This window comes from Microcebus murinus, chromosome 10 (genome assembly GCF_040939455.1).
Source record: "Microcebus murinus isolate Inina chromosome 10, M.murinus_Inina_mat1.0, whole genome shotgun sequence".
NCBI lineage: Eukaryota > Metazoa > Chordata > Mammalia > Primates > Cheirogaleidae > Microcebus > Microcebus murinus.
Genome location: NC_134113.1, coordinates 90272390 through 90297441, shown reverse-complemented (window position 1 = coordinate 90297441; position 25052 = coordinate 90272390). Strand labels below are relative to the sequence as shown.

At 43.0% G+C, this 25052-nt stretch overlaps 1 protein-coding gene across 2 annotated transcripts in view; it reads left to right on the top strand.

Moving 5' to 3' along the window:
• The window catches only part of ETV6 (ETS variant transcription factor 6), a 228254-nt gene extending 207063 nt beyond the window's left edge, over positions 1 to 21191 (top strand). For both annotated transcript variants that reach the window (XM_012753544.3, XM_012753543.3), the window contains exons 6-8: positions 9159 to 9301; positions 10644 to 10744; positions 16739 to 21191. In XM_012753544.3, the coding sequence (XP_012608998.1) occupies positions 9159 to 9301; positions 10644 to 10744; positions 16739 to 16844 (350 nt within the window). In that variant the 3' untranslated portion in view covers positions 16845 to 21191. The remainder of the gene's footprint in view (positions 1 to 9158; positions 9302 to 10643; positions 10745 to 16738) is intronic.
• The last annotated feature ends 3861 nt before the right edge of the window (positions 21192 to 25052 follow it).

The following is a 25052-nucleotide window of genomic DNA, read 5'->3' as shown; positions in this document are numbered from 1 at the left end:
CATGATGGGCATTCATGATGGGCATAGCTGGAGGGTGTTGAGGGAAACACTGCTCATGAATATGGGTCACAAAACAAAGCCTAATTTTTACCATTCTGATGTGGTTTGCTCAGGGACACTGGGATGTATGCACTTGGACACCTTCTGTGTTAAGGCACTGTACTGTTTAAGGTGAGGGCAACTTCAAAGAAGCATGAGACACAGTCTTTATCATGAAAGTGTTGAGCATAGTCAGCTCTCAAAGTGAGGCACAGATGTGTGTCTCAGAAGGGTTGCTATTAAGCACCGCAGGAGGTCAGAAGAGGATGTGAGGGAAAGTCGAGTGAAGGGCTGGCTTTCTAGCTGGGCTTAGATGAATTCTCAGAATATGGACAAATGGAAATGAGAGAAAAAGAGGTCATTCCAGATAGAGAAAAATTCTAGGAGCAAAGTAAGATAAGACCCAGAATATCTTTTTTTTCTATTCCAGGTAGAAAATGTAAATCTAAGAGTCCAGGTCTATCCAGAACAATTTAAAAACCTATCATTTTTATGAATGCTTTTTTTTTTCATTTTTTAATATCTATGAAACTGCATCATACAAGTAAGAGATTACATGAAAAGTTATAACAATTTATTTAGGTATTTACCATATGGAAAAACTAAGATAATCAATGAAGGAAATTCAGTAGGTGGTTGACATTTTAAAGATAAACCACAAATGAGATCTATTTAAACATAACATGTAGCTTATTTTTAAAGGTGTTACTTTTCAAAGCAAAAGAAGGACTATTATTAAGAGTTTAACAGGTTGGAATGGCTAGCATTTATAGGACAGAGTTTATATAACACAGGACAGTGAGACAAGTTTTGTAGATTCTGTTTTTTATTGACTAGCCAACAGTGTATGGAGCAATGAGCAAGTTGCTTCTTTCTGTGCTGGTTTTCTATTATCTTCAGGAAAGGATTACTCAGGAGCAAGGGAGATAGTGGAAAACATCTGTGCAAAAACTTTTTTCTCTACCTAACAAAGTTTACTAGCCTCTGTTTCATAGCCAAAGAGTATATTGGCCCCAAGCACCTGTAGGTTGATGAGGTGTGACTCCAATGATGCTATGAGTTGTGTTTCCAATATGTACTGAGAATCCTTTTTAGGACTTAATGATTTCAAAACCAGAAGGGTCTTTTACAGATGAAGGAATGGAGGAGACTTGGGTACATCAAAGTCCAGCCTAGGGCTTCTGTTCAGGATTCTTGCTCCTAGCCTGGGACCCTAGAGCAGAGGATGGAAAGTATGGCCCATGTGCCAAACCCATCTACCACCTGTTTTTGTAAATCAAGTTTTAAACAGAAAACAGCCACGCCCATTTATTTAGTATTGTCTATATGTGCTTTCATGCTGCAAAGGCAGAGTTGAGTAGTTACAGAGATCGTGTAGCCAGCAGAGCCTAACATATTGAGTGGTTGGCCCTTTGTAGAAAAAGTCTGGTGCCTTCTGCTGTGTGGCATTGTTTACTTGTATGGTCAGTGTGCTTGGAATCACAGGCATGATGTGGGATGCAGATGTAGAAAACACTGTCCCCTCTCTCAAGGAATTACTTGACTTTAGATGACAAGGCACGTCTAAGACATGTGAAAGGAACAATAACAAGTAATGTAAGAGAGTAGACAGGTTCTGGACTGCAGGCTACATTTGCAGATCAATCCAGAATAGTTGCAATACCATCATTAACATAAATACCACTAAGTGAAAGTAATGGTTTCTTTGCACATCTGAATTATGTAGTTATTCCTGCATTTTATTCAAAGATTATCACCAATCCACTATCTGCCCAGCATTATTCTAGGTGATAGAGGTACGGCATCTCTAAATGCCAAATTTTGTCTTTGCTGACATAGGGCAATATTCCCCTGTATTGCTGTATGCCATCAGACAAAATAAGCTTCTACTTTGGTTTTCATTATAGACAGTTAAATCTTAAAAGAGAATTTTTAAGTCATTTTGTTTTCTCTCTCAATAAAAACCTTAGCTACCAGATTTCCTGGTCTGCTTGTCCCTTCCTTGGCCTTAATCCAGAACTCTGCTGAAGAAGATGATTTGTTGGCAAACCGAGAGTCATCTTATGATCCATTCATAGCCCCTGATTTGCTACACAAAACTGAGGACTTCAGAAGTTTGTACAGATTTGTTTGTTCAAAGTCCATGACCCACCCAGATAGATAGCATTTCATTTTTTGTGTTTATCTCATAACTTTTGCGGAAGCCTCCGATCTCTTTGCAAACATGAACTTCATGGTTTGTGAGGATGTCACCGGCTGGTGGGGCCACTGATCCCACGGCAGGTGAGACGTGGGACTAGCTGGAAGCTTCTTCACCTCCAACCCTCAACCCTTATCCCACACTTGGCAGCAATCTTTCGGACCCTTAAAGACAGCCTTTTGGGACTTTAAAAACTATGTTTATTATCCATAAATATCCTTAACAGAAACAAAAAGATTCTAATCTAGGAGATAGCGAGTCTCCCGTATTCCTTATTTTGTCATCTGACTACATGGTACAATTTCTCAATTTGATTTTATTGACAGAATGAGTTTTATTTATTTATACACACACACACACAGATTCAATCCTGGAAGCCTCTAACCATAAGTGAGATGAAGAAAAGCAGCATGAAACCAGGAAAGGCAGCTTGAGGCTTGTCTCAGGGGCTTCAAGACCAGGGGAAGTCACCCTGCATTCTGACCTCTTGCTTCCATCTCTACTTCCTCCCTGGCCGTACTTAGTGCTGGTGTGAATTAGTTTCAAATGAAGCGCATGGACATTTTCTCTTTTTTAAAAAATTTTTTTGTAAATGAGCCTCAGGAGCAGGCTTGAAGGCTAAAAGACACCATAAAAGAACAGTCTAAAGGGACAGGTGTGAAAGTGACGGGGGCAAAGCATGGGGCTGTGCACACGCATGAGCACCTTTGCACACATGCATGTGTGTAAATATCTGTGTTTGCAGGAGAGGAAAGACGGGCTGTGGGATGGCTCCATAGGCCACACAGATCTGGGTTCACAGTGCCCGCTGAAAGAGCCACTTCCTCCCTTGCTGTCTCAGGGCAGTGACTCCTGCAGAGCCTTGTAGCCCAGAACCCTCTAGAGCTCCCAAGGCGTCCCTGGGGAAGCAGTGCCGGCCTGTGGAGTGAGCAGGATTGGAATCCAGTTCTTGTCTCCCAAGCAGAGGCTCTCTTCATGTCCCTGCAGCCTCCCTTCCTTATCCATATTAATGAGAGTAATAATACCCATTTCTGGGTATTATTATACCCAGAATATTATTATACCCAAAATATTAATTATTATAATAATAAATGTTATTTATAATATTTATAAATAATTTATAATAATAATAATTATTATAATAAATATTATTATACCCAGAATATTATACCCAAAATAATACCCATTTTGACTGTGAATGAGACATGGGAACATATAGCACAAGTAGGTTAATTACTAAATGTTAGTGTCCCTCCTCTGCTTCACTTAAGCGCTGCCACCCTGGAGATCCGAGAGGGACTGAGGGGAGAGGCGTGGGGACAGCCAGAACAGCCGCCCCTCCGGCTGGCACGGAGCCCGCACGGGGACGGCTTGCGTGTGGCGCAGTCGTTTCAAACGAGCCCCTTCAAGCCACCTTGGTTTCCTTATCTCCTCGCAGATCTGCTTTTGTGCTCCTCTGAGGCTTTGCCTGCCCTCAGTACTTGGAGGGGAGGAACGAGACAGTGACTGGGGCCTGGTGGGCCTTGGGGAGGGGAGGATCCGTCACCCCAACAGGAATATTTCGAGTGGCTCGGTGGCCGCATGTTATTTTCAGTGTGAATGCCTAAGAAATCAAAGAGCCCCTAAAAGAGAAATAAGTTTCAGGACAATGTTTCTGAAAGATAAAACAGCAACAGCACTGGGGCTGGGTGGAAAATAATAGAAGGGACTGGAGACTGGAAATGCCAGTTTAAGGGTACACTTGGCTAGAATACAGTGTCCCTGCTCTGCAGTCTCTGGGTGTGGGGACCGGCTGCACCCACACCTACGCAAAGCAGCGGCTGGGCGTCGTTAGGTTCCAGCTGCCGCCGAATCTCAGCTGCACGTTTATGCAAGCAGAGGTGAAAAGGTCCGGCCTCTCTGCAGCTGTGGTTCCCCTGCCCCATGAGGCCGGGAAGCATAGGTTTGTGTTCTTTGCCTCCATTTCTCCCTCCCCGCCCCAGCATGCCACCGGGCACATATGGCTTGTTTTCCTAAGCCACCACAAAGCACAAGCAGTTGCCCATTCTGAGCACACCTCTGCGTATCAACACAGTTGGCTGCACTGGATCCATCAACTCTCTGCTTCTAAATAAATGAAGGAAGAAAAGAGACCAAGCAGCAATGGCCCCCTGAATGCTATAAACGTGATTCTATATGGAGGTTTCTCAACCTCAGCGCTCTGGGTATTTGGGCCAAATAATTCTTTGTTGTAAGGCGTGGTTCTGTGCACTATAAGGTGTTTAGCAGCATCCCTGCCTCTGCCCACTAGCTATCAGTAGCGCCCTCCACTCTAGAAATGTCTCCAGACATTGCCAAATGCCCCCAGGCGGCAAAGTCATCCCCACTTTAAAACCACTGCTATAAAGCATAGTAGCAACTTCTTATTTTGTATGTTCCTTTACCTGTTTTATTGCTGAACTTGAAATAAATTTATTAATCTTTAAGTAATAAATTGTAAACAATTTAACAGGGACACTCAGCCTCTCCCCGTTGGTAATAATACCCGTGGAACGCTGGTTTACAGACCTTCATTTAAAATTCTGTTTGGGAAGTTAAAACAACATAAAATGACTTTCTTAGAAGCTTTCCTGAAATTTAAATTACCCACCATGATTAAACATTCCCTTTTGTCAATAAGTTGACTTGCCTACTCAGGTTTTTTTTAAACATCAGTTTTGTCTGGCATGGTTTTTTTCCTTTAGAAACCATGTTGGTTATGTGTGAATTGCCCATCTTTTTACAATCTCTGCTCAATGAGTTTATACAATGAGTCTCTGGTAGGAGACGGACGTGGGAGTGAAAATATTTCTCCTTAACCACAGGAAGAGATTTTTTTTTTACAATGCCTTTTAGCTGCGGATGCCCAGGGCACCTCACCCAGCTAGAGAGAGAGAGAGTTCACTTTTTGCGATTGGAAAATGGCACTGTACTCACGCTAAACCCTTTCATAAACTCCTCGCGGAAGAGGCGATCCAAATAATGGACTTGAATATCTTGTGATACAAAAATAATTTTTACACATGCATGTTCGTTTTGGAGTGGGATAAATTTTGTTTATAGAGAGTTTTGTTATGTAGTATTAAGCATTTTCATTGATGATCAAAGAACATTGTTCCTGTGCAGACATGGATTTAGACAGAATTGAAAAATTCCAGGTGGGCTGTGATAACAGCCTCCAAAGGATCTATGGAACTAAAGAGGGTCTGTCTTTTATTTAATAGAAATCCTAAAAACAAAACTCACTCACATTGCTGGAACTTCAATTGTTTTAAAAAAAAAAAAAAGTCTATTGTATGGTTAGGCAGTTATTTTTATCATTTGGACATAATTTTTAACCAAAGAAACAATCAATAACATTATAAAAGCCACTCTTACTCTGAGCTTGAAACAACTGCTTTATGCTACAAAATTCCTGTTGCTACCTCCGTTAGTGACTGAGTAATTCAATATGTCTTGAATGTCAACATATTTTTATTACTGAGCTAAAGTTGGCTTTGCTGGATTAAATGTCATTTAAAATGATCAATTGGCAGCTTGTTTGGGGTTATTTTCACATTTATGAAAGGGGAAAACTTGCAAGATACAAATGTTCTTGAAGCCCATAGGTAAAATCTGTTCTCTGGTAAGCCCTGCCCTTCATTTGCCATCCAAAGAGTAGAGAATGTTCTAGACCCCAGTTTGATGCCTCTGACAACCCTACATGGTACCCTAGTGCTGGTTCATCCCTTACACGTAGAAATGGTCTGCTCGTGTTTCATTGTTTGATGAGACATAGAATGTACCATAATAAAAGAAATGACGGAAACAATGAAGTAAAAACCCCATGGGGGAACCACCCACTTTAAGTTTCAACTCCATCGTGGGCCGCTGAACAGAGTGCCTTCTGCCTAGAACTGCCAGATCGCTCACCTTCATGTGGGCAAAATGTCTTTACACCAAACTGCAAAAGACAACCAGGTAGTTTCTTTATTGCTGGATTTCCTTAAGATGAACGCACTAGAGGCTCACATTCCCAATCCAGGGGAACCCAACGGTGCGGCAGCCTATTTGCAGTGAAGATGACTGAAACCCTGTGGGAAGACGAGGGAGGGGTCATACACAAACCACCTTTGTTCCTCCTAATTTACTGGCATTTTACGTGACAGTATTTGGTTTTGTCAGATGTTTTCCAGTTGGAAGGGACTGTGGAAAATTTAAGTTTATCTGCCATTTGATAGTAAGACAAAAACTGTAACATTAAACCACAGCTCGGTTCTTGTCTTGGTCTGTTTTGGCTGCTATAACAAACCACCCCAGACTGGGGGTGGACTTTTCTCAGTTCTGGAGGCTGGAAAGTCCATGATCAAGGCACTGGCAGATTTGGCATCTGCTCAGGGCCAATTCCTGGCTCTTAGCACCTTCTTGCCATGTCCTCACTTGGTGGCAGGACAAGGGGTCACTCTGAGGTCTCTTTTGTAAGGACACTAATCCTCCCTGTGAGGACAGAGCCCTTATGACCTAATGGCCTCCCAGAGGCCCACCTCCTAATGCTGTCACCTTGAAGTCAGGATTTCAGCTCGTGATTTGGGGAGGACACGAACTCTCAGACCCTAGCAGTTCTGTTTCCGTTTGTAGTGAAAGTGATACGAGACAGGGGGTGACTGTGAGGGGTAAAGACACTTTGCCAGCTCTACTGCTTTGCCTAGAAACCAGAGCCATCCTCTTCCAAGTGCCTTAAGAATGAGCTGGATTATTCTGTCTGCAACAGTGTGACGCTGACTTCTTGGATCGCCCTGTTACTTCCCGCCGCGCCGCCCCCCCCCCCAGCCCACCCTCTGGAAATAAAGGATGTGGCCTTGGGAAGCGGGTGTCATGGAAGTGGCTGGCCAGCTTCTGTTGTTAGGATGGGGTTCAAACTCCAGTGTGATGGTGTCACTATTTCAAGAAGGACACCACCTGTCCTTTAATAAAACACGGCAAATTACACATCACGTTAATTTTTGGACACACATAAAACAGAAGAAAAAGATATAGTAGTCAGGGATCCTAAGATACAGGGTCATTGTAAGTTTAATGGTATTTCCTTGAAAGATTAAGCTTCTGGGAAATGCCACCTTTTATGCCAGTGCATTCTGCTGCTCCAAGAGAAAGCTGGAACTCCCTAAGCAGAGCTGACCTTTGCCCTGGGAAGTCCTAAGATTTTACACACATATGCCCGTTAACTGGGTTCCCTGAGAATAGGTAGCACATGCGGCATAGCACAGACTCCAGGGTCACGCAGAGCCTGGAATCCTCCGTGTGCCACTCACAGGCTGTGCCCGTTGTTGAGTAAGTCACCAAACACTCTCAGCCCCAGCTTCCTGGTCCGTAAAATAGGAATAGCAACAGCACCTGCCGCGTAGCAAGGTGGCATGAGGGTCGGATGTAACCTCGCCGTAGAAGGCACAGCACGGCGCCTGCAAATAGCACCCTCTAAATATGGTTGTTATTTTTACTACTTTCTCTTCACTCACGTTATCACTGATACAATAATCCTGTAAAGTAGGTGTCGTTATTACATTCCGTTTCCTAAGCGAGGAAGCAGGAGCTCAGGAAGGTTCCGAAATTGCCCAGGGTGCCCTGACTGTATTTCCCTTGTAAGCATGCCCCAGGGAAGGGCACCTTTCTTTCTCTGGGATGGGGACTTGTGGGCACTAAGCCATCCCAAGTCTCACCTAGACATTGCCCTTCAGGTGTGCCAGGCCCAGGCCTCGCCCGACGTAGCAAAGAAACAACATTGTAGCGCAGGAGCCTGGAGTTCAAGTCCCAGAGACCTCAGGCAAGTTGTTTCACCCGTTCTGAGGATCAGAAATAGTACACATAAGGTGCCAACCATTGGCATTCAGTAACTGACCTGTCGCCAGCATTCTGCCTTTAGAAAGTAGGCTCTTCCAGAATCCTGCAGTGACACCTGGAAGGTGGCGCCCCCCATTCTCACCTGAGGCCAGTGCAGCATCGGCTGAACCGAGAAGGCTCGTTGCATCCCCGCACCCCCACCTGTAAAGGGCGGACCGGGTACCTTCCGGGCTCAGACCCCAGAAGCAGCAGGCCGGCGCGCCAGGGCTTGTTAATCACCCGGCACTGCCCAGAGCCCAGGCCTCCCACCTGCCTGGGCCCTGCTCGCTTAATAAACACTCGTCGCCTGACCCAGTGATCAAGCATCAGTTCTGCAAGTGGAGAACACGATTTTTTGCACTGGGTTCCTTTCTACCATGATTCTGTTCTAATAAAATGATTTTAAAGGCCTCCAAAGTATGATATAATGAAAAGATGTGTATTTCTTTTTAAAAACCATCCTCGCCACAGTTCCCACAGGCAGCGTCACCAAGCCACATGGCTGTTCTTTTCCCACAGTGTTTCACTCATGGCCCGTCTGTTTTGCCACGTTTTAGCCTGCTCCAGTCGTCTCATTGTTATCTGTTAGGTGTCTCCCACCAACTCCCAAATACTCTTTTAGGCCCACAATTATTTTTGTGCTTTTTTAACTACACTGCTCCGTTTGGAACATCAGCGCCCTCTTTTTACCTTTCCAGCCTGTTTTCAGCCCACTTGCAGAGCCGTTTTGTTCCAGGTACAACTTGCTCCCTGTCTCTCATGTGGCCTCCGCTCAAGTTCAGGTTTTGGTCATGACCGTGGACTTCCGGGTCACTGAGTCCTCACTGGGGGAAGGAGGCCGTTGGCCTGGCTCAGGCCTCCACGGGGCAAAGGTCACACTTCTCCAGCACTCCCTCTCTGTGGACCTCAGTTTCCCCCTCTGTAAAAGGAGGAGGTCAGACAGTACACACAAGGCAAACGAAGCCACTAGATTCCTGCCCAGTTCTTGTTGGGGCCTCAACAAGAAGCATTTTCAACCATGTTTTCTTGCTCTTTTCCTCTATAGACTGTAGACTGCTTTGGGATTACGTCTATCAGTTGCTCTCTGACAGCCGGTACGAAAACTTCATCCGATGGGAGGACAAAGAATCCAAAATATTCCGGATAGTGGATCCCAATGGACTGGCTCGACTTTGGGGAAACCATAAGGTAAAAGGGCCCAGATACTTGCTCTATGAACAAGTCCCAAATAAAGTCCTTATCCCTGGATTGAAGGATAATTGTCTCTCTTCTCCTTCCCAAGTCTGCCCATAATTATTTAGTTTCTTCCTCACTGGGCAGACAATTAGTTGCAAAGGAAAGGAAATAAAGACATCTCTTTCCATTTGTTCCTCATGCCCGGTGCCCCTTAACTCAGTGTACCCCAGTTAGATAGGGCTGCGTTGTGAGAACCCCTTTCTCCACCCCCCTTGACCTAGCCCTGCTACCCCGCTGTCATTGGGGCTGTCATTGGGAATGGGTAGAAGGGAAGTACTGCAAGACTCTGTGACTCACAAGGGACGTTTGGGAAGTGGCACCGCTTTTCTGCTCAGTTAGAAACTGAGTTCACAAAAGCCCGTTTCTACACAGCAAATACTATATCCTGACTGTAAGGTATCCCCTTTATAAGCAAACAGTGCATGCAGTGTGATTGCCCCACAGTTTTCCAAAGGGGGAGGAGGGAATAGAATTTAAAACATAAAGTCTTTTCTGGTAAGGAAGACCGCTCGGGTGAGCAGATGTAAAACAGTGGCTGACCCTGATCCAGGCCAGCCAACAGGTGGATCTGGGGCAAAGCCTAAAGACACTGTGTGGCACAAGCCCAGATCCGCTAAGTGAGGTGGCAGGGAGGCCCGGCCAAGCTCGGCCCAGGCCTGAGCCTTCTAAGAAGGCAGCACATAATCCCCATTGTGGCCAAATATGGCAAGACCCCACCGACAGACACTGCAACATGTGAGTCACTGAAAAAAATCCCTCTGCTACTCCCACATTGTGCCATATCCTCGGGGCTCCAAACCGCTGTATTCTTGCTTCCACAATAGGAATTTAAACAAACAAAAAAAAATTTCTTCCTTAAAATGACAGACCAGAAACACAAATTGGAGAAAGGTCATTGCAACAAAAAAAGAGAAATTCTGTGTGGGTCAGAAGGTGAAGGATGACCCGAAGATAGGGGGAACCTGCAGGAAATTCCTCGGGCATAGCAGAGAGCTGCCTTGGGAAAGGGAAATGAGAGGTTGCTGTGGGATATGGTTTATTAGCTGGGGCTCCAGCACTCCTGACAAAGGGTGATTCACCTTAGGAGTAAATAAACCTTGGCGACAGTGAAGGTAAAAGGGGGGGACTAATGTGCTTGGAAGGCAGCAGATTAGCAGGTAGCATTCCCAAACTGGCAGTGCCCCAGGGAGCAGCCAAAGAGCTTTTATTTTAATAGCTCCCCCTTTGCCTTTTCTAAGGTTCATTTCATTGTGTCTTTGTGCTTTTTTTCTCTCTTCCTCCTTTGAACAAACAGAACAGAACAAACATGACCTATGAGAAAATGTCCAGAGCCCTGCGCCACTACTACAAACTAAACATTATCAGGAAGGAGCCAGGACAAAGGCTTTTGTTCAGGTAGCACTTCCTTTTTCTCCTTTCCTTCTTTTGGGAGAATATTGTTTTCTTTAAATAAGGGGGAGGAGGGAGATGTCTTTATCTCTACCTGCCTATTTAATACTCTAAGCCATCATCGCTACAAATTGGAAACCAGGTGCTGGTTTGTTAGAATTTCAGAAAAAATTTAAAAAAAATTTTTTTTTTAACTTATGTCTGTCCTGTCATAAAGCCAATGCTAAACAAACACAATCTGACTCACCTTTAAAATAATGCAGTGACCAAATAGTATTATCTGGCATTAAAGTCCAGTGTAAAGAGATCAATCAAAGGAACGCTGTCAGTGGCAAAGCAAGGAATTAAACCTAGACTTCCAGGCTACCCACCCTGTAAGCTGCTTTCTGAACAGTGGAATGACCCATAGTGAGTCATGAAATGGATTCAATGGGTTTGTCCAACTTTTTTTAAATGAAATAAGAGTTGGAAATATCAGACTGCATCACATGAAGTAAAAGTGACTGTTGATTCATGAAAATTTTGTTGAGAGGTATGTGTGAGAGAGAGAGAGATGAGTCATGGTGTCAAATGTATTTCTTATCATAGTCAGAAAAGTCTGAAAGCTGCAGCACTAGCATTCCTCTTTCCAGAATTCCTCACAGCTAATGAGTTCCAACCACTTAACCTACCACATAGATTGTGATTCCAAGTACAATGCAAGAGAGGAGACAGAAGTGGAAGAGGAAGAAGAAGGTATCTAAAGGACCCATCAGGAGAGGTAGAAGTAGACCTCTGACACTAATAGTAATTGGCATGGTGGGACCCAGTGCAGGTTGAGAGACGGTGAGATTAACAAACATGACCTTAGGTTGTGGGTTTTGGCAGGTGTGGCAGAAAACAGCAACACATAGGGATAGAGATGTAAATTTTGAATTATCTAAATACAGGTAGAAAATGACATTATGTAGAAGACGAGCTCACTGGGATGATAAGCATTTATTGGAAAGAGTAGAGAACCTAGCCTTTATCATTGGGAAGGAGTGGTAACTTAAGAGTAGTAAAAGTAATTGAGATCTTCAAAAGAACAGAAAAGGTTATTCAAGAGATGGCAACAGAATGGACTAAATAAAAAAGAAGCCTCCCTAGGGATTCTCCCTAACTCATTCTGTGAGGCCAATATCATCCTGATACCAAAACCAAACAAGGATACAACAAAAAAAGAAAACTACAGACCAATATCCCTGACAAACATAGACCCAAAAATCCTCAACAAAATACTAGCAAACTGAATCCAACAGCATGTCAAAAAGATAATACACCATGATCAAGTGGGTTTTATACCAAGGATACCAGGATGCTTCAACATCTGCAAATCTTCCAGGAAGTGAGATTAAATTTTTGTTTTAAAAAGAAAAAAAAAATGAAAAAAGAAAGAATAAAAAATAATTTAAAAAAAAAAATAAGAAAAAAAAATCTGCAAATCAATAAATGTGATATATCATATAAACCGAATTAAGGACAAAAACCATATGATCACCTCAATAGATGCAGAAAAAGCATTTGGTAAATTTCAGCACCCCTTCATAATAAAAATCCTCAACAAACTAGGCATAGAAGGAATATATCTCAAAATAATAAAGGCCATTTATGACAAACCCCACAGCCAATATCATACTTAACAGGAAAAAGTTGAAAACATTTCTAAGAAATGAAACAAGACAAGGATGCCTACTTTCACCACTACTGGAAGTCCTCACCAAGAAGTCAAGCAAGAGGGGAAAAAAAGGCATCCAATTTGGAAAAGAAGCAGCCAAATTATTCCAGTTCAGCAATGTTATGCTTTGATTTTATATCTAGAAAACTCTAAAGACTCCACCAAAAAACCTCTTAGATTTGATAAGTGAATTTAGCAGTTTTGGGATACAAAATCAACATACAGAAATCAGTAGTGTTCTTATACACCAATATGGCCTAGCCGAGAATTAAATCAAGAGGGCAATCCTATTTACAATAGCTGCAGGAAAAAACAAAAACAAACAAACAAAACCTAGGAATATATTTAACCAAGGAGGCAAAAGATCTCTATAAAGAAAACTACAAAAAACCTGATGAAAGCAATTGTAGATGACGAATGGAAAAACATCCCATGTTCATGGATTGGAATAATTAATATTGTTAAAATGACTGTACTGCCCAAAGCAATCTACAGGTTTAGTGCAATCTCTATCAAAATAACCAATGTCATTTTTCTTAGAATTAGAAAAGTCAATTCTAAAGTTTGTATGGAACTAAAAAGAGCCCAAACAGCCAAAGCAATCCTAATCAAAAAGAATAAAGCGAGAGGCATCACATTACCTAACTTGAAATTATACTACAAGGCTATAACCAAAACAGTATGGTACACATAGATAAATGGAAAAGAATAGAGAACCCAGAAATAAAGTGACATACTTACAGCCAACTGATTGATCATTGACAAAGTTGACAAGCACATACACTGGGGAAATGACACTGTTCAATAAATGGTGCTGGGAAAATTGGATTGTTATATACAGAAGAATGAAACTAGACCCCTAACTCTCACCATATACAAAAATCAACTCAAGATGGATTAAAGGCTTAAATGTAAGACCTGAAACTGTAAAAATCCTAGAAGAAAACCTGGGGAAAACTCTTCCCAACATTGGTCTAGGCAAATAATTCATGACTAACACCTCAAAAGCACAGGCAACAAAAACCCAAATAGGCAAATGGGACTTAATTAAACTAAAAAGCTTCTGCAGAACAAAAGGAATAACAGAGTGAACAAACAACCTGCAGAATGGGAGAAAATATTTGCAAACTATACATTTGACAGGGGACTAAAATCCAGAGTTTACAATAAACTCAAACAACAAGAAAAAGATAGATAATCAATTTTAAAGAGTAGACTAAGGACATGAATACACATTTTTTAAAAGAAGACATACACATGGTCAAAAAGCATATGAAAAAATATTTGGCATCAGTATCAGACAAATGCAAATTAAAACCACAATGAGATATCATCTTACACCAATCAGAATGGCTATTATGAAAAAGAAAAACTAACAGATGTTGATGAGGATGCAGAGAAAAGGGAACTCTTATATACTGTTGTTAGGAATATAAATTAGTACACGCTCTACGGAAAATAGTATGGAGATTTCTCAAAGATATAAAAATAGAACTACCATCATATCCAACAATCCTACTACTGGGTATCTACCCCAAGGGGAAAAAAATCATTATATCACAAAAAGAGACCTGCCCTCATATGTTTATTGCAGCTCTGTTCACAAATAGCAAAGATATGGAATCAACCTATCAATGGAAGATTGGATAAAGAAAATGTGGTATATATATACCATAGAATACTATTCAGCCATAAAAAGAGTGAAATCATGTCTTTTGCAGCAACATAGATGGAACTGGAGGCCCTTATCTTAAGTGAAACAAATCAGACACAGAAAGACAAACACTACCTGTTCTCCCTTATAAGGGGGAGCTAAATAATGTGAACACATAGAAGCAGAGTGTGGAACAATGGACAATGGAGACGTGGAGGCGTGGGAGGGTAGGTGATGGGAGTTGTTTGGTGGCTACAGTGTGCATTGCTCCAGTGATAGATGCACTGAAGGTGGATTCCCCACAATGCATTATATCAATGTAGCAAAATTGCACTTGTGCCCCATGAATATACACCCCCAAAAAAGAACCCTCCTATTTCTGGCTCTGCCAGTGCCTTCTCTTCATCCTTCACCCTAAACTTAGTCCTCAGTTCCCTGCTATTCCCACTCTACATTTTTTTTACTGGATAAATTGATCTTATTACACAACTTCATTTATCACATCAATGATTAAACTTTTAAATCTTTATAACCAGCACTAAAATCTCCCTGAAATTCCAAATTTGAATTTCCAAGAGCTTGAAGGATGTGTCCACTTAGATATCAGCATATTAGTATTGTATTTAGTATTAGTATTTCAGACATGACACCTCCAAGACAGACCCTCTTCAGTTCTGCCCAGAATTCTTGCTACTCATCTGGGGCATCACCGCTGTTTTAAGCAACCAACCTGGAAACTAGAGTTAACTCTTTCTATATCCAAGCCAGTCATTGTGCTGGATTGTCTACTGGCTACTCAGCACCCTTCTCACTCCATTCTGTGTTGTAGGTGCTAAAGCCTGGGCACTACATTTCCCAGAACTTATTGCCCGATGGTCCCAGGTTGATGTTTACCAATGACAGGCACTTTCATGAAATTTGGAAGATGAGAGAAAGGCAAAATCATTATTATCGCTTCCCTGGCAATGGAAGCTGATGTCCAGATTTCATGATTTACATTAGGATTAATTTACATTAGGTTACAATCCCTTTGTATCTCTGGTCCACTCCCCTGCCTCCCAAATTCAAAATACTGCCAGCTTCCCTACAACACTAATATGATTCCCTTGCCAGAATGTATATCCCTTTAACTTTTGCTTTTCTAATACACTCTCAAGCCCCACCTCAACCCTACTGCTTTTTAAGAGGCCTTCTTCATCCAACACACATAGATATCTTCTTCATCATCTCATGAGTTCCCTTGGCCCTTAACCACACCATGATTTGCATTTTTAATACAGGTTGGGTATCCCTTACCCAAAATGCTTGGGACCAGAAGTGTTTCAGATTTTCAGATATGGGGTGCACAACCTGTAAGTTGTATGTGTAAAGCCCTTTTTCCCCACAACTAGGTTGTGAGCTCCTAGAAGGAAGAGGATTATACTTTATATAATTCTGTTTTCTACCTTATGGAGGGTTTTAATACATTTCATCACAAGCCCAGTGTAGGATATCAGAAGGTTAATATGGAAAAGCAGTCAAGAGAAGAAAGGAGTGGAGTAGTTTGGAGGGTCAAATACAGCACAACTATGGGGTTGGCCTAGAGGGGATCATTGGTGACTTTAGATGTGAAGGGGGAAATTTTATCTAGGGGATTCTAGAAGTAGACAGACTGTAGATGCTGCAGATGATGCTACTGGAGAGGTTTCGGCAGTAATGGGCCAGAAAGGAAAAGCAGTAGTAGTTCCTAGGTAAAGATAATAAAAGACCCCAAAGGGCAGGCCAGAGAGTGTATCCTTGACTTACTAAATGGTCATCATAGGCTTTTGAACATGGAGGATGAGAAGAAATATAGTTTCTTTGGTGCAGGGAAGAGTATGTGGGAGGGGAAAGGAAAGCTGTGCGTGCACAGAGCGGGGCTGGGCAAAGGGCACTCCCATGGTATGGGCAGAACATCTTGCAACCAGGCTGCCTTCCCGAACCCTGCAAATTGTGGCCAAAACATGTCACTGATGTCATCTCCAAGTAAACCCGTTGAACAAGAAGATAAGGCTTGCTGTCTGTGTGCCCCAGCTGCAAAGGAAGACATGCTAAAGGGGATTCATTGCTAGCACTTTGGGTGGCTCAGTGATAACACTGAAAAACATTCTCTTTCTTTTTACCTTGCTGGTTTTCCAAAAGCTCCACCAACTTGTCCCTATTATCGAAATTTTCCATTTAACATTTAATTGTATCCTTTGAGTTAAATTCAAATGTTGAATACCATTCCCTGGGCTCGTTCACAGTCTGGAATGGAAATGGATGTATGGCTCTCATGGGTTTTTGTAAGATCTAACTCTCCAAAAATAAGAAACACAGATAGATAATTTAGGCCGGGGTTTCCTCCAATGGTCACGCGGTAATGCACCCCACATCCCCAAAGAGCACTCTCTACCTCATAGTCATCCTAGGGTTTTTTTTTATTAGTCATTTTGCCACTTTCAGGCAGTCAGAGGAAAAGGTGCTGCCTTTTCCTAATTTGCACTAAGTCAGCATTCGTGTCCGGGTTCACTAGCTCTCCAGCTACATAGATGATTAGCCTTTATCTCCATACGTTCTAGGTTAGAGTTCAGGGTGAAGAAAACTTTAGGAAAATGTAATCTCTTGACTCCTCCCATGTCTTCTCCCAAAGGTTTATGAAAACCCCAGACGAAATCATGAGTGGCCGAACAGACCGTCTGGAGCACCTTGAGTCCCAGGAGCTGGATGAACAAATGTACCAAGAAGACGAATGCTGAAGGGACCGGCACTCCACCTCAGCGGCGACAGCCCCGGGACGCCGCCCGCCAGGACTGCTGGAGGCGTGACGGCAGGCGGGCTGAGGAAGTTGAACAGGAAGAGACCCGGAAATGGCAGGGACACTTCTCTCGCAGACCAAGAGGGACCCCCGAGCACCTTAGACAAACCACCCAGCAAAGGCGGGGCTGGATTCTGGCGGAGGGCACGAGCCTGGGACTCGCATGTCACATTTCCTTCTCGTTTGGAATCTCTCCATCTGTAACACCTCACCCTCACCCTTCTTCCACTGTTGTTAGTTTCATGGTGTTTCTGTTTTTTTAAGAATACGCAGTTTGACTTTTCATCATTCATAGAGGGGAAGACATCTGATGTTTTCCTATGGAAATATATATCTATTATATATATATATAATTTTTTTTTTTTTTTTTTGCAAATCTCACAAAGTGCAGCAAGCCCAGCTGGTCAGGAAAGAGAATATTTGCAGAAGGTTCAGGTTCCTCTTTTTCCTGCCACATGGATCAGGTTTGTTCCTGTTACTGTTGGGTGTTGGCTGGGGAGGAGGGGGGGAGATGCTTTTTAAAAAGACCAAGTGAAAAGGAAAGCTCACTTTTCTTCCCTTGCTCCCCTCTGCCCCCCCTCCCTGCCTGCTGTGGGGTCAGCAGAGTTCAGCCTCGGAGAGTATCGGGCATTGTTGGCACCTAAAGAGAGTTGGTGACCTGGGTGCTTTGTGGCCAGCAGCACAAAATGAAACCCACATCCCAGCATTCGGTCACCTGTCTGAGGGAGTCCAGAAACTTCCAGAAAGATGTGCAGAGCCAGCAGCCATGCCCAAAATGGCCGTGAGAACCATGCAGCTAAGGGCGAGATAAGCACGGAAGGCTGTCCCAGTTATGCGGAAGGCCCCAGCAGCTTGAGATTGGCTTGCAAGTGCTGCAAAGTAGAAAATACAAAAAGACCACACAGGCCTGGCAGCCCAGAAACTGGGCAAAAAAATACACTGCAGTGGGGGGATTTCTTTTTCCAAAGCAAGTTATCGAGGCTAGTGAGAAAACTCCAATCTGCTCCATTCTGAAGGCCGTCTTGTGGTCAGCTTCATGCTCTCGCTGATTTTCTTTTTTTTCAATCCTAGCCTTTTTAAAGACTCCCTGGTCCCACTGGACACAGAGCATTTGAGAGGGAGGATCCCACAATGCAGTCTCAGTTGCAAGCAATGTTTGCCCAGCCCCGGGCAGACAGGAAATTCCTCAGATACGTTATTTTTTTTCCTTCCTTCATAGCTGATGTTTCAGAAAGGACCCATTTGTGGCTCTTTTTCACCTCAGAATAAGGTCGATAGTATCTTATAAAAGGAGGGTAGTGCCATTCCTTAGTACTTTTGATGATAACAGATATTTTTAGAAGGCTGTTTTAGTTGTTGTTTTTTTTTTTTTTTTCCTTTTCTAGCCATCTAAATTGACTCTTCCAGTATAGGTTCAGAAATCCAATATTCGGAGAAGAGTCTTTTGTAATCCAGAAGGTTAGACCTGCCTTACAAAGCGCCCCTCCTCTTCCCCCTCCCCGCCCAGGTTCCTCCAGTCAGTTGGGGGAGCATCTCGCAGCTCCTCAGGGGTACGAATGTGTCGCCGGCAGCAATTCCCAGGTGAAGCTGCCAGACACCCCAGGCTTCTCCTCAGGCCTTTTCTGATTCAGGCACTTAGAAGCTGGGGAGCATAGGCAAGAGGAATTCTCCCTGGGCCCCGCTGACAAGGACACCAGCCCAGGGGACAAGTGGATGGACCACAGTTCAGGGACACTGGAACTGAGCTCGCTGAGCAGGGCTCTCCAGCCTGGCTCTGTCCCTCCCTCTGCCCAGGGCACAGGTGGACACATGGGGGTGGCCAGACCACCCCCTCCTGTCACATGCTAACCCCCCCCATTCTACTCTGTGGGAGGTCAGGGACCTTCTGCAGATCTCGTTGTGAAGGGCTTGGTCTCAGGCTTCTTGAAGGGCGATGAGATTGGGCTGGATCCCAGCGTGCCACAGATGTCTTTCCAGAGTGTTCAGCAGGAGACAGTGACACTTTCTAGCCTCTAGGATCACTGCTACTGCACGTCACATGGAGAGATTAAGCCAAATACCTGATGTGTTCTGAAAGCTGTTGAGTTTAAGAACTGGAGAGAAAGGGTGGATTTCTACTGCAGCCCTGTGTAGGAATACTAAATCAGAGACCAGGGCATGATGTTGCTAAGATGAGGACATCTCCTTCTGGCCACTTTTGCCAGATACAAGAAGTCGGTTTCCTACTGTTCGAAGAATCTTACAGTCGAGTTGTGGAGAGAAATTCTCTTTGGCCCCCAAAATTTCTGTATTTAAAGCAAGATGCTGTGAGACTATGTAAGATTTAGGATGACACCTTCAAATAAGAAGAAATAGAAGGTGCTAATTCCAATATAGGCTTTATTTTCCATTCACAGGTTGAGCATCCCTCCTAATCAAAAAATCCAAAAAATTCAAAATCTAAAATGCTCCAAACTCCAAAACTTTGTGAGCGCCAGTGTGATACCATAAGCAGAACATTCCACACCTTTGCTTTCTGATGGTTCGGTGTATATGAGTTTTGTTTCACAACACAAAATTATTTAAAGTATTGTATAAAATTACCTTCTGGCTATATGTATAAGGTGTATATGAAACAAATGAATTTTATATTTCGATTTGGATCCCATCCCCAAGATACCTCATTTATGTATATGCAAATATTCAAAATTCCAAAATCCAAAACACTTCTGATCCCAAGCATTTCAGATTAAGGGATACTCAATCTGTATTACCAATAATGATTTTTTTTTTATTGACTCCTTTCATTGCAAAAGTCCTCCTCATTTGTTCTTTGAGAGAAGAAAGACGTGGGCAGTACTGACACTGGGGATATAATATTTACACACTGTAGACCCTAAAGATTTCAGATTCAGTTTAGCAAATCTTGATAAAGCACCTGCTAGACACTATGAGAGATCCAAAGATCAATCAGGCACAATCCCTGCCCTCAGAGGGTTTGCATTCTACCTGCAGAAGCCATGAAATTTCTCAGTTCAACACTAAGTACTAGAGGTGATGAAGATTTCACCAGGGACCAAACTGAAAGCTCATCTGTCATCTGAATAGTTGGTCTTTCTCTGTTGCCATCATAGGAATTCTTGACTGGCAAAATCTGAAGTCAGGAGAGGAAAATGCAGAAGAGCCCTGCTATCTGGGGCATGGGCACTCATTTCTTGAAATTCTCTTCCCTGCATTTGAGTTAGCCGGGCTGTCTTCTCTCCATCACTAAAAAGCAGTAGTAATTGGCTATGTTGAAGGTAGCATTCTTGACCCAGGGCAACTTGTTCCTTGCCTAAGGCGGCATCACCAATGTTCCAGATCTTCTGGGGAGTCACCATAGGAAAAGAGGAATAACAGACCAGTGGATTTTTCTCCTTTCGATAGTATGTCTGGAACCCTTTGATCCAATGTCTTTTGACACTGATACCTTGTCTAAATGAGAGTGTTGCTTTAGCTGGAATTGAAATGACAATGGCAGAATTTACCGACACGACTAAGTAACCACCATTTCTACCTTTACTGCCGAGGCAGTAGAAATACATTTTTGAAACATTATGTCCCTTTTGCAGAAGGGAAACCTGAGACTCAGGGAGGTAATGTGACTTGTCCTAGGAGCAGACAGCATGCCAGGAACAGAGTTAGGATTGGGATCCAGCCCGGCCGTACCCCTGGTTGACCCCTTCCCACCCAGGAAACTGAAGATAAAAGGTCTGGGAAAACACACCAAGAACAAAGGGCAGTTTTCTTTGCCTGAGCATTCGGTGCTAGTCAGAAGCTGTTCGCTCAGTCAACCTGCTCCTCTTCTGGGCAGAAACCTGGAATAAAGGGAGTGATACAAGGAAGTCAGGGGGGCGGGGGGAGGGGGGGGAGACACGATAATCCCTGCCTGTCTAAAAGCCACAGAAGACTAACCTGATACTCTTGGCCCCGTCTGCATCAACACTAAACAACTGCAAATTCCCTGAATCTTTCACACATGCCAAGTGAACATTCTTGAAGATTTCTCTTTGTGACTGCAACCACCTGCAAACCAGAACCAATCTAGAATTTCTTTCTCTTCTTTTTTTTTTTTTTTGTTTAGTTTCTAATCTCTTGTTGTTTATGAGGTGTGGGGTTTATAAGGGACTGAATCAAATGAATGTAACAAAAAAAGAAAAAAAAAACAAACAAAAAAAAGCCTTTTCTCAGGGCCAGTGAGTTGCAAATAATTTTTAAAGAAAAGCCTATAATTACATCATCTCAATAAATTTTTTATAAAAAAACAAAATGAAGTCCCAAGTCTCTGTTTTTAATAACATGAAATGGAGTTAGACAGGCAAGGTGCTCCGATGAGGCAGATCCTGTCTCCACTCAATTATGGCATAAAGTGCAGTCATGGTTTTCCACTGGCAGGAAGCCACCACTACAGAGCAGTCTGCAGGCGATCTTGAGATAAGTAGCACCAGAAAGGTCAGAGCAAGCCGTTCAGATCGCAGCAGCTGCCACAGGTGGAAAAATTGCCAAAAGAACCCCAATCAGAGATGTGTGGGTCCTATGCTATGCCCAAGACTAGCCCACTAAGGACTTAGTGATGCCAGGTCCTCGCACAGAATTGCCCCTTAAATCTGCTGAGATCATGGGTCTGAGCCTACAAGGTGACGAGGGCATAAAGGCTGGGATAGATCCCCCTATGACTAAACACAGGACTGATGTCCTGGAAGGTCATCACACAGCCCAGAGCCAGCCGACATGCTCAGAATGTCTCAGCCACCCTGTTAAGTGCCGGCCAACCAGTAAGCACCTAGGATTTCAAGCTCAACTCTCTTGCAGTCAACCAGAACTATCTATCTGGCATCAGTGGTGGGAGGAAACAACAAGAAGGGAAATGAAGCAAATTCCATTGCTAGTTAGCAACTCGGATGTAGGTTTGGAAAGCAGAGATTTAAAATCAACGGTCTCAGAAAGTGTCCTTGGATTATATCTGTATTTAGGTTATCCCAGGTACTCTGTATCTACTGACAACGGATAGCTGAAATTTGGCCCTATATTCTGTATCATTGAAGCACGGAATCAAAAAGGGTCCAGATATTTCCTGTGGCGCTAAAACTGTATCTGACACCATCATTTCTATAATACACTGCAGCATTAGCATCACCTGAGAATTGCTAGAAATGCAAACCATCAGTTTCCAACCCATAAACTGAGTCAGAAACACTGAGGTGGGGCCTGGCGGGCATTCCCGATCATTCTGATGCGCACTGAAGTCTCAGAGCCACTGCTATCCATTTGTTCATCTTGGTATGAAAAAGAGTGTGCAGCCTTTTAAACAGTTAAGTATTCAGAATAATTGATGACCACTAATTTGTATGAATAGTACTCACAATAAAACTGCATTTTCCTAATAGTAGATACACCGTGGAACGAGGCTAAGTGGACACAGAGTCACGTACCCAAGTCGTTGTCTTGTTTCCTGTAAGCTTTTTAAGCAGTCAGTTTGCTGTAAAGATGGGCTGTTTAAAGGGTAACTCTTAACAGTTGACCTGCCCTTGCAAATTAGACACTGCAATTTATCCACTTATGCCCACTTATCTGCCTAACCAGCCTGATCTAAAAAGAAAAATAAAAGGATCATTCTCATCTGCTGACTGACCTTGGCTATCTGTCCCTGGAATTATTAAGCAGTGCCTGGGTGACCACTTAGCCAAGGTATTTGCAGAGGACTCCAGAGCCACTGCAGTAGACCAGAGCTTCTCAACCCTGAAAGTGCTTGCAGATCACCAGTGGATCTTGGTAAAAGGCAGATTTTGCTTCAGTAATAACATCTTGGGAAGTAGGGGCAGAAGATTTGCTCTTCTAGCCTACACTCTGGGCGGGGCTTGAGATTCTGCATTCCCAACAGGCTCTGCTGATGCCGATGCTGCGGTCCGCAGGCCACACTTGGAGTAGCAAGAGCCCAGTGATCTCCCTTCAAGCTCTGAGGTCAAGCTCTGACCCTAATGCAAAATGGAGTGAGCCTCTCTCTGTGCTCTATTCCTTTGCCAGTTCCTCCCTAAAAAAGTCCCTGTGGGCCCATCCTGCTCTGCAAGTTTGCTTGTTCTTTTTGAAGGCAATGATGAGAGCAAACAACACGATCAAAAGCTCTTCACCAAGCGAAGGTGAACAGCTATGCATGTGCTGGACCCTCATAACCTCATGGTCACCATCCTTATGGGATGGGAAGGAATGGGAATTCCAGGCATCGCTGCCTCTCTCTCAGCTTCTGGAAAGACCGATCTTGATTGCCGTGATCAGATAGAAAGCTAGCAATGCCGTTCTTGATGTTCCAAAAGGCAAAAGGATAAGCAAGGTCTTCCATCCACACCGTCTGAGATGTTGACATTAAAAGCAGTAGACTATTCCCTCTGCCCAATCCCTCTTAGCAATGGCCTCTTACAGTCCTCTGAGGATCTCTGTGCCTTCAACCGGAATTTTGTCAGGGGATCTCATGTTGGGCCATCCACTGAGTTGACCTTGGCTTCTGCTGTTGCCAGAGCTAGAGCTGAGCACTCCCTCCTTGGTGCCCCAGCTACAGGCGCTTCTGTAAAAGCAACTGAACGCCTCCCTGCGGTGTACTGCTCATGTGCCTCCGTCCCCCACTAGAGCTCAATGAAGGCAGAGAGAGTGTTTTGTGCACTTTTACCGCCAGCCTCTCGCATGGTGCCTGGCACATGGTATATTTTTAGAAGTATGTTTTTCGGTTGTTTTGTTGTTGTTTTTTAATGTCAGAGAAACTCTTTGTGAGCTTGAGTTAGGCAAAGATTTCTTAGATATGACACTGAAGCCATGATTCATAAAAGAGAAAAACTGATAAATTGGACTTCATCACAGTTAAAACTTGCTCTTCAAAAGATAGCATTAAGAAAATAAAAAGACATGTTACAGACTGGGAGAAAATATTTGCAAGTATGGCAAAGGACTTGTATCCAGGATATATAAAGAATTCCTACAAACTCAATAAGATGAATAACTCATTTAAAAAAAAGTGGTCAAAGATTTGAAAAGATATTTCACCAAAGAAGATATAGGAATGGCCATTAAGCACACAAAAAGATACTCAATATCATTAATCATTAAGGAAATTAAATTAAAATCACAATGAGGCCAGGCCCATGGTTCAGAGCTGTAATCCCAACACTTTGGGAGGCTGAGGCATGAAGATTGCTTGAGGCCAGGAGTTTGAGACCAGCTTGGGAAAAAAAATGAGACCCCATCTCTACCAAAAAAAAAAAATTTTTTTTAAAATTAGCCTGGCATGGTGGCATGCACCTGTAGTTCTAGCTACTCAGGAGGCCGAGGCAGGAGGGTCTCTTGAGTGAGCCTAGGAGTTCAAGGTTATAATGAGCAATGATCAGACCACTGTACTCTAGCTTAGGTTACAGAGCATGATCTTGTCTCAAAAAAAAAAAAAAAATCACCATGAGATAATACTACATGTCCACAAATAGGCTACACTAAAAAGAATGTCAACATCGAGTATTGGCTACAGTGTGGAGAAACTGTAACCCTTATATACTGCTAGTAGGAATATAAATGGCACAGCTGCTTTGGAAAACAGTTTGGCAGCTTCTTAAAAATATATAAATTTCCCATATGGCCCAGAAATTTCCCTCCTAAGTATCTTCTCAAGAGAAAGGAAGACATATGTCCACACAAAGACTTGTACACAAATGTTTATAGCAACATTATTCATAACAGACAAAAACTGGAAACAATCTGCATGTCAATCAACTGATGAATAGATAAAAAAATATTGTATATCCATGCAATGGAATACTATTTAGCAACAAAAAGGGAACTATTGATGCAGCAATAAAACATGAATGAACCTCAAAAACATTATGTTAAGCTCAAATAAGCCAGCCACAAAAGATCACATATTGTCTGGTCCCATTTCTATATAATTTCCAGTAAAGGCAGAACTATAGATACAGAAAGCAGATGAGTGTATGCCTGGAATGGAGTTGGGAGTGGGGATTGAATAGAAATAAGCAAGAAAGAGCTTTTAGAGATAATGGAAATGTTCTAAAATCAGATCATCGTGATGGTTACACAAATCAATAAATTTACTATAATGCACTGAACTGTGCCCTTATAAAAGAATGTATTTTAT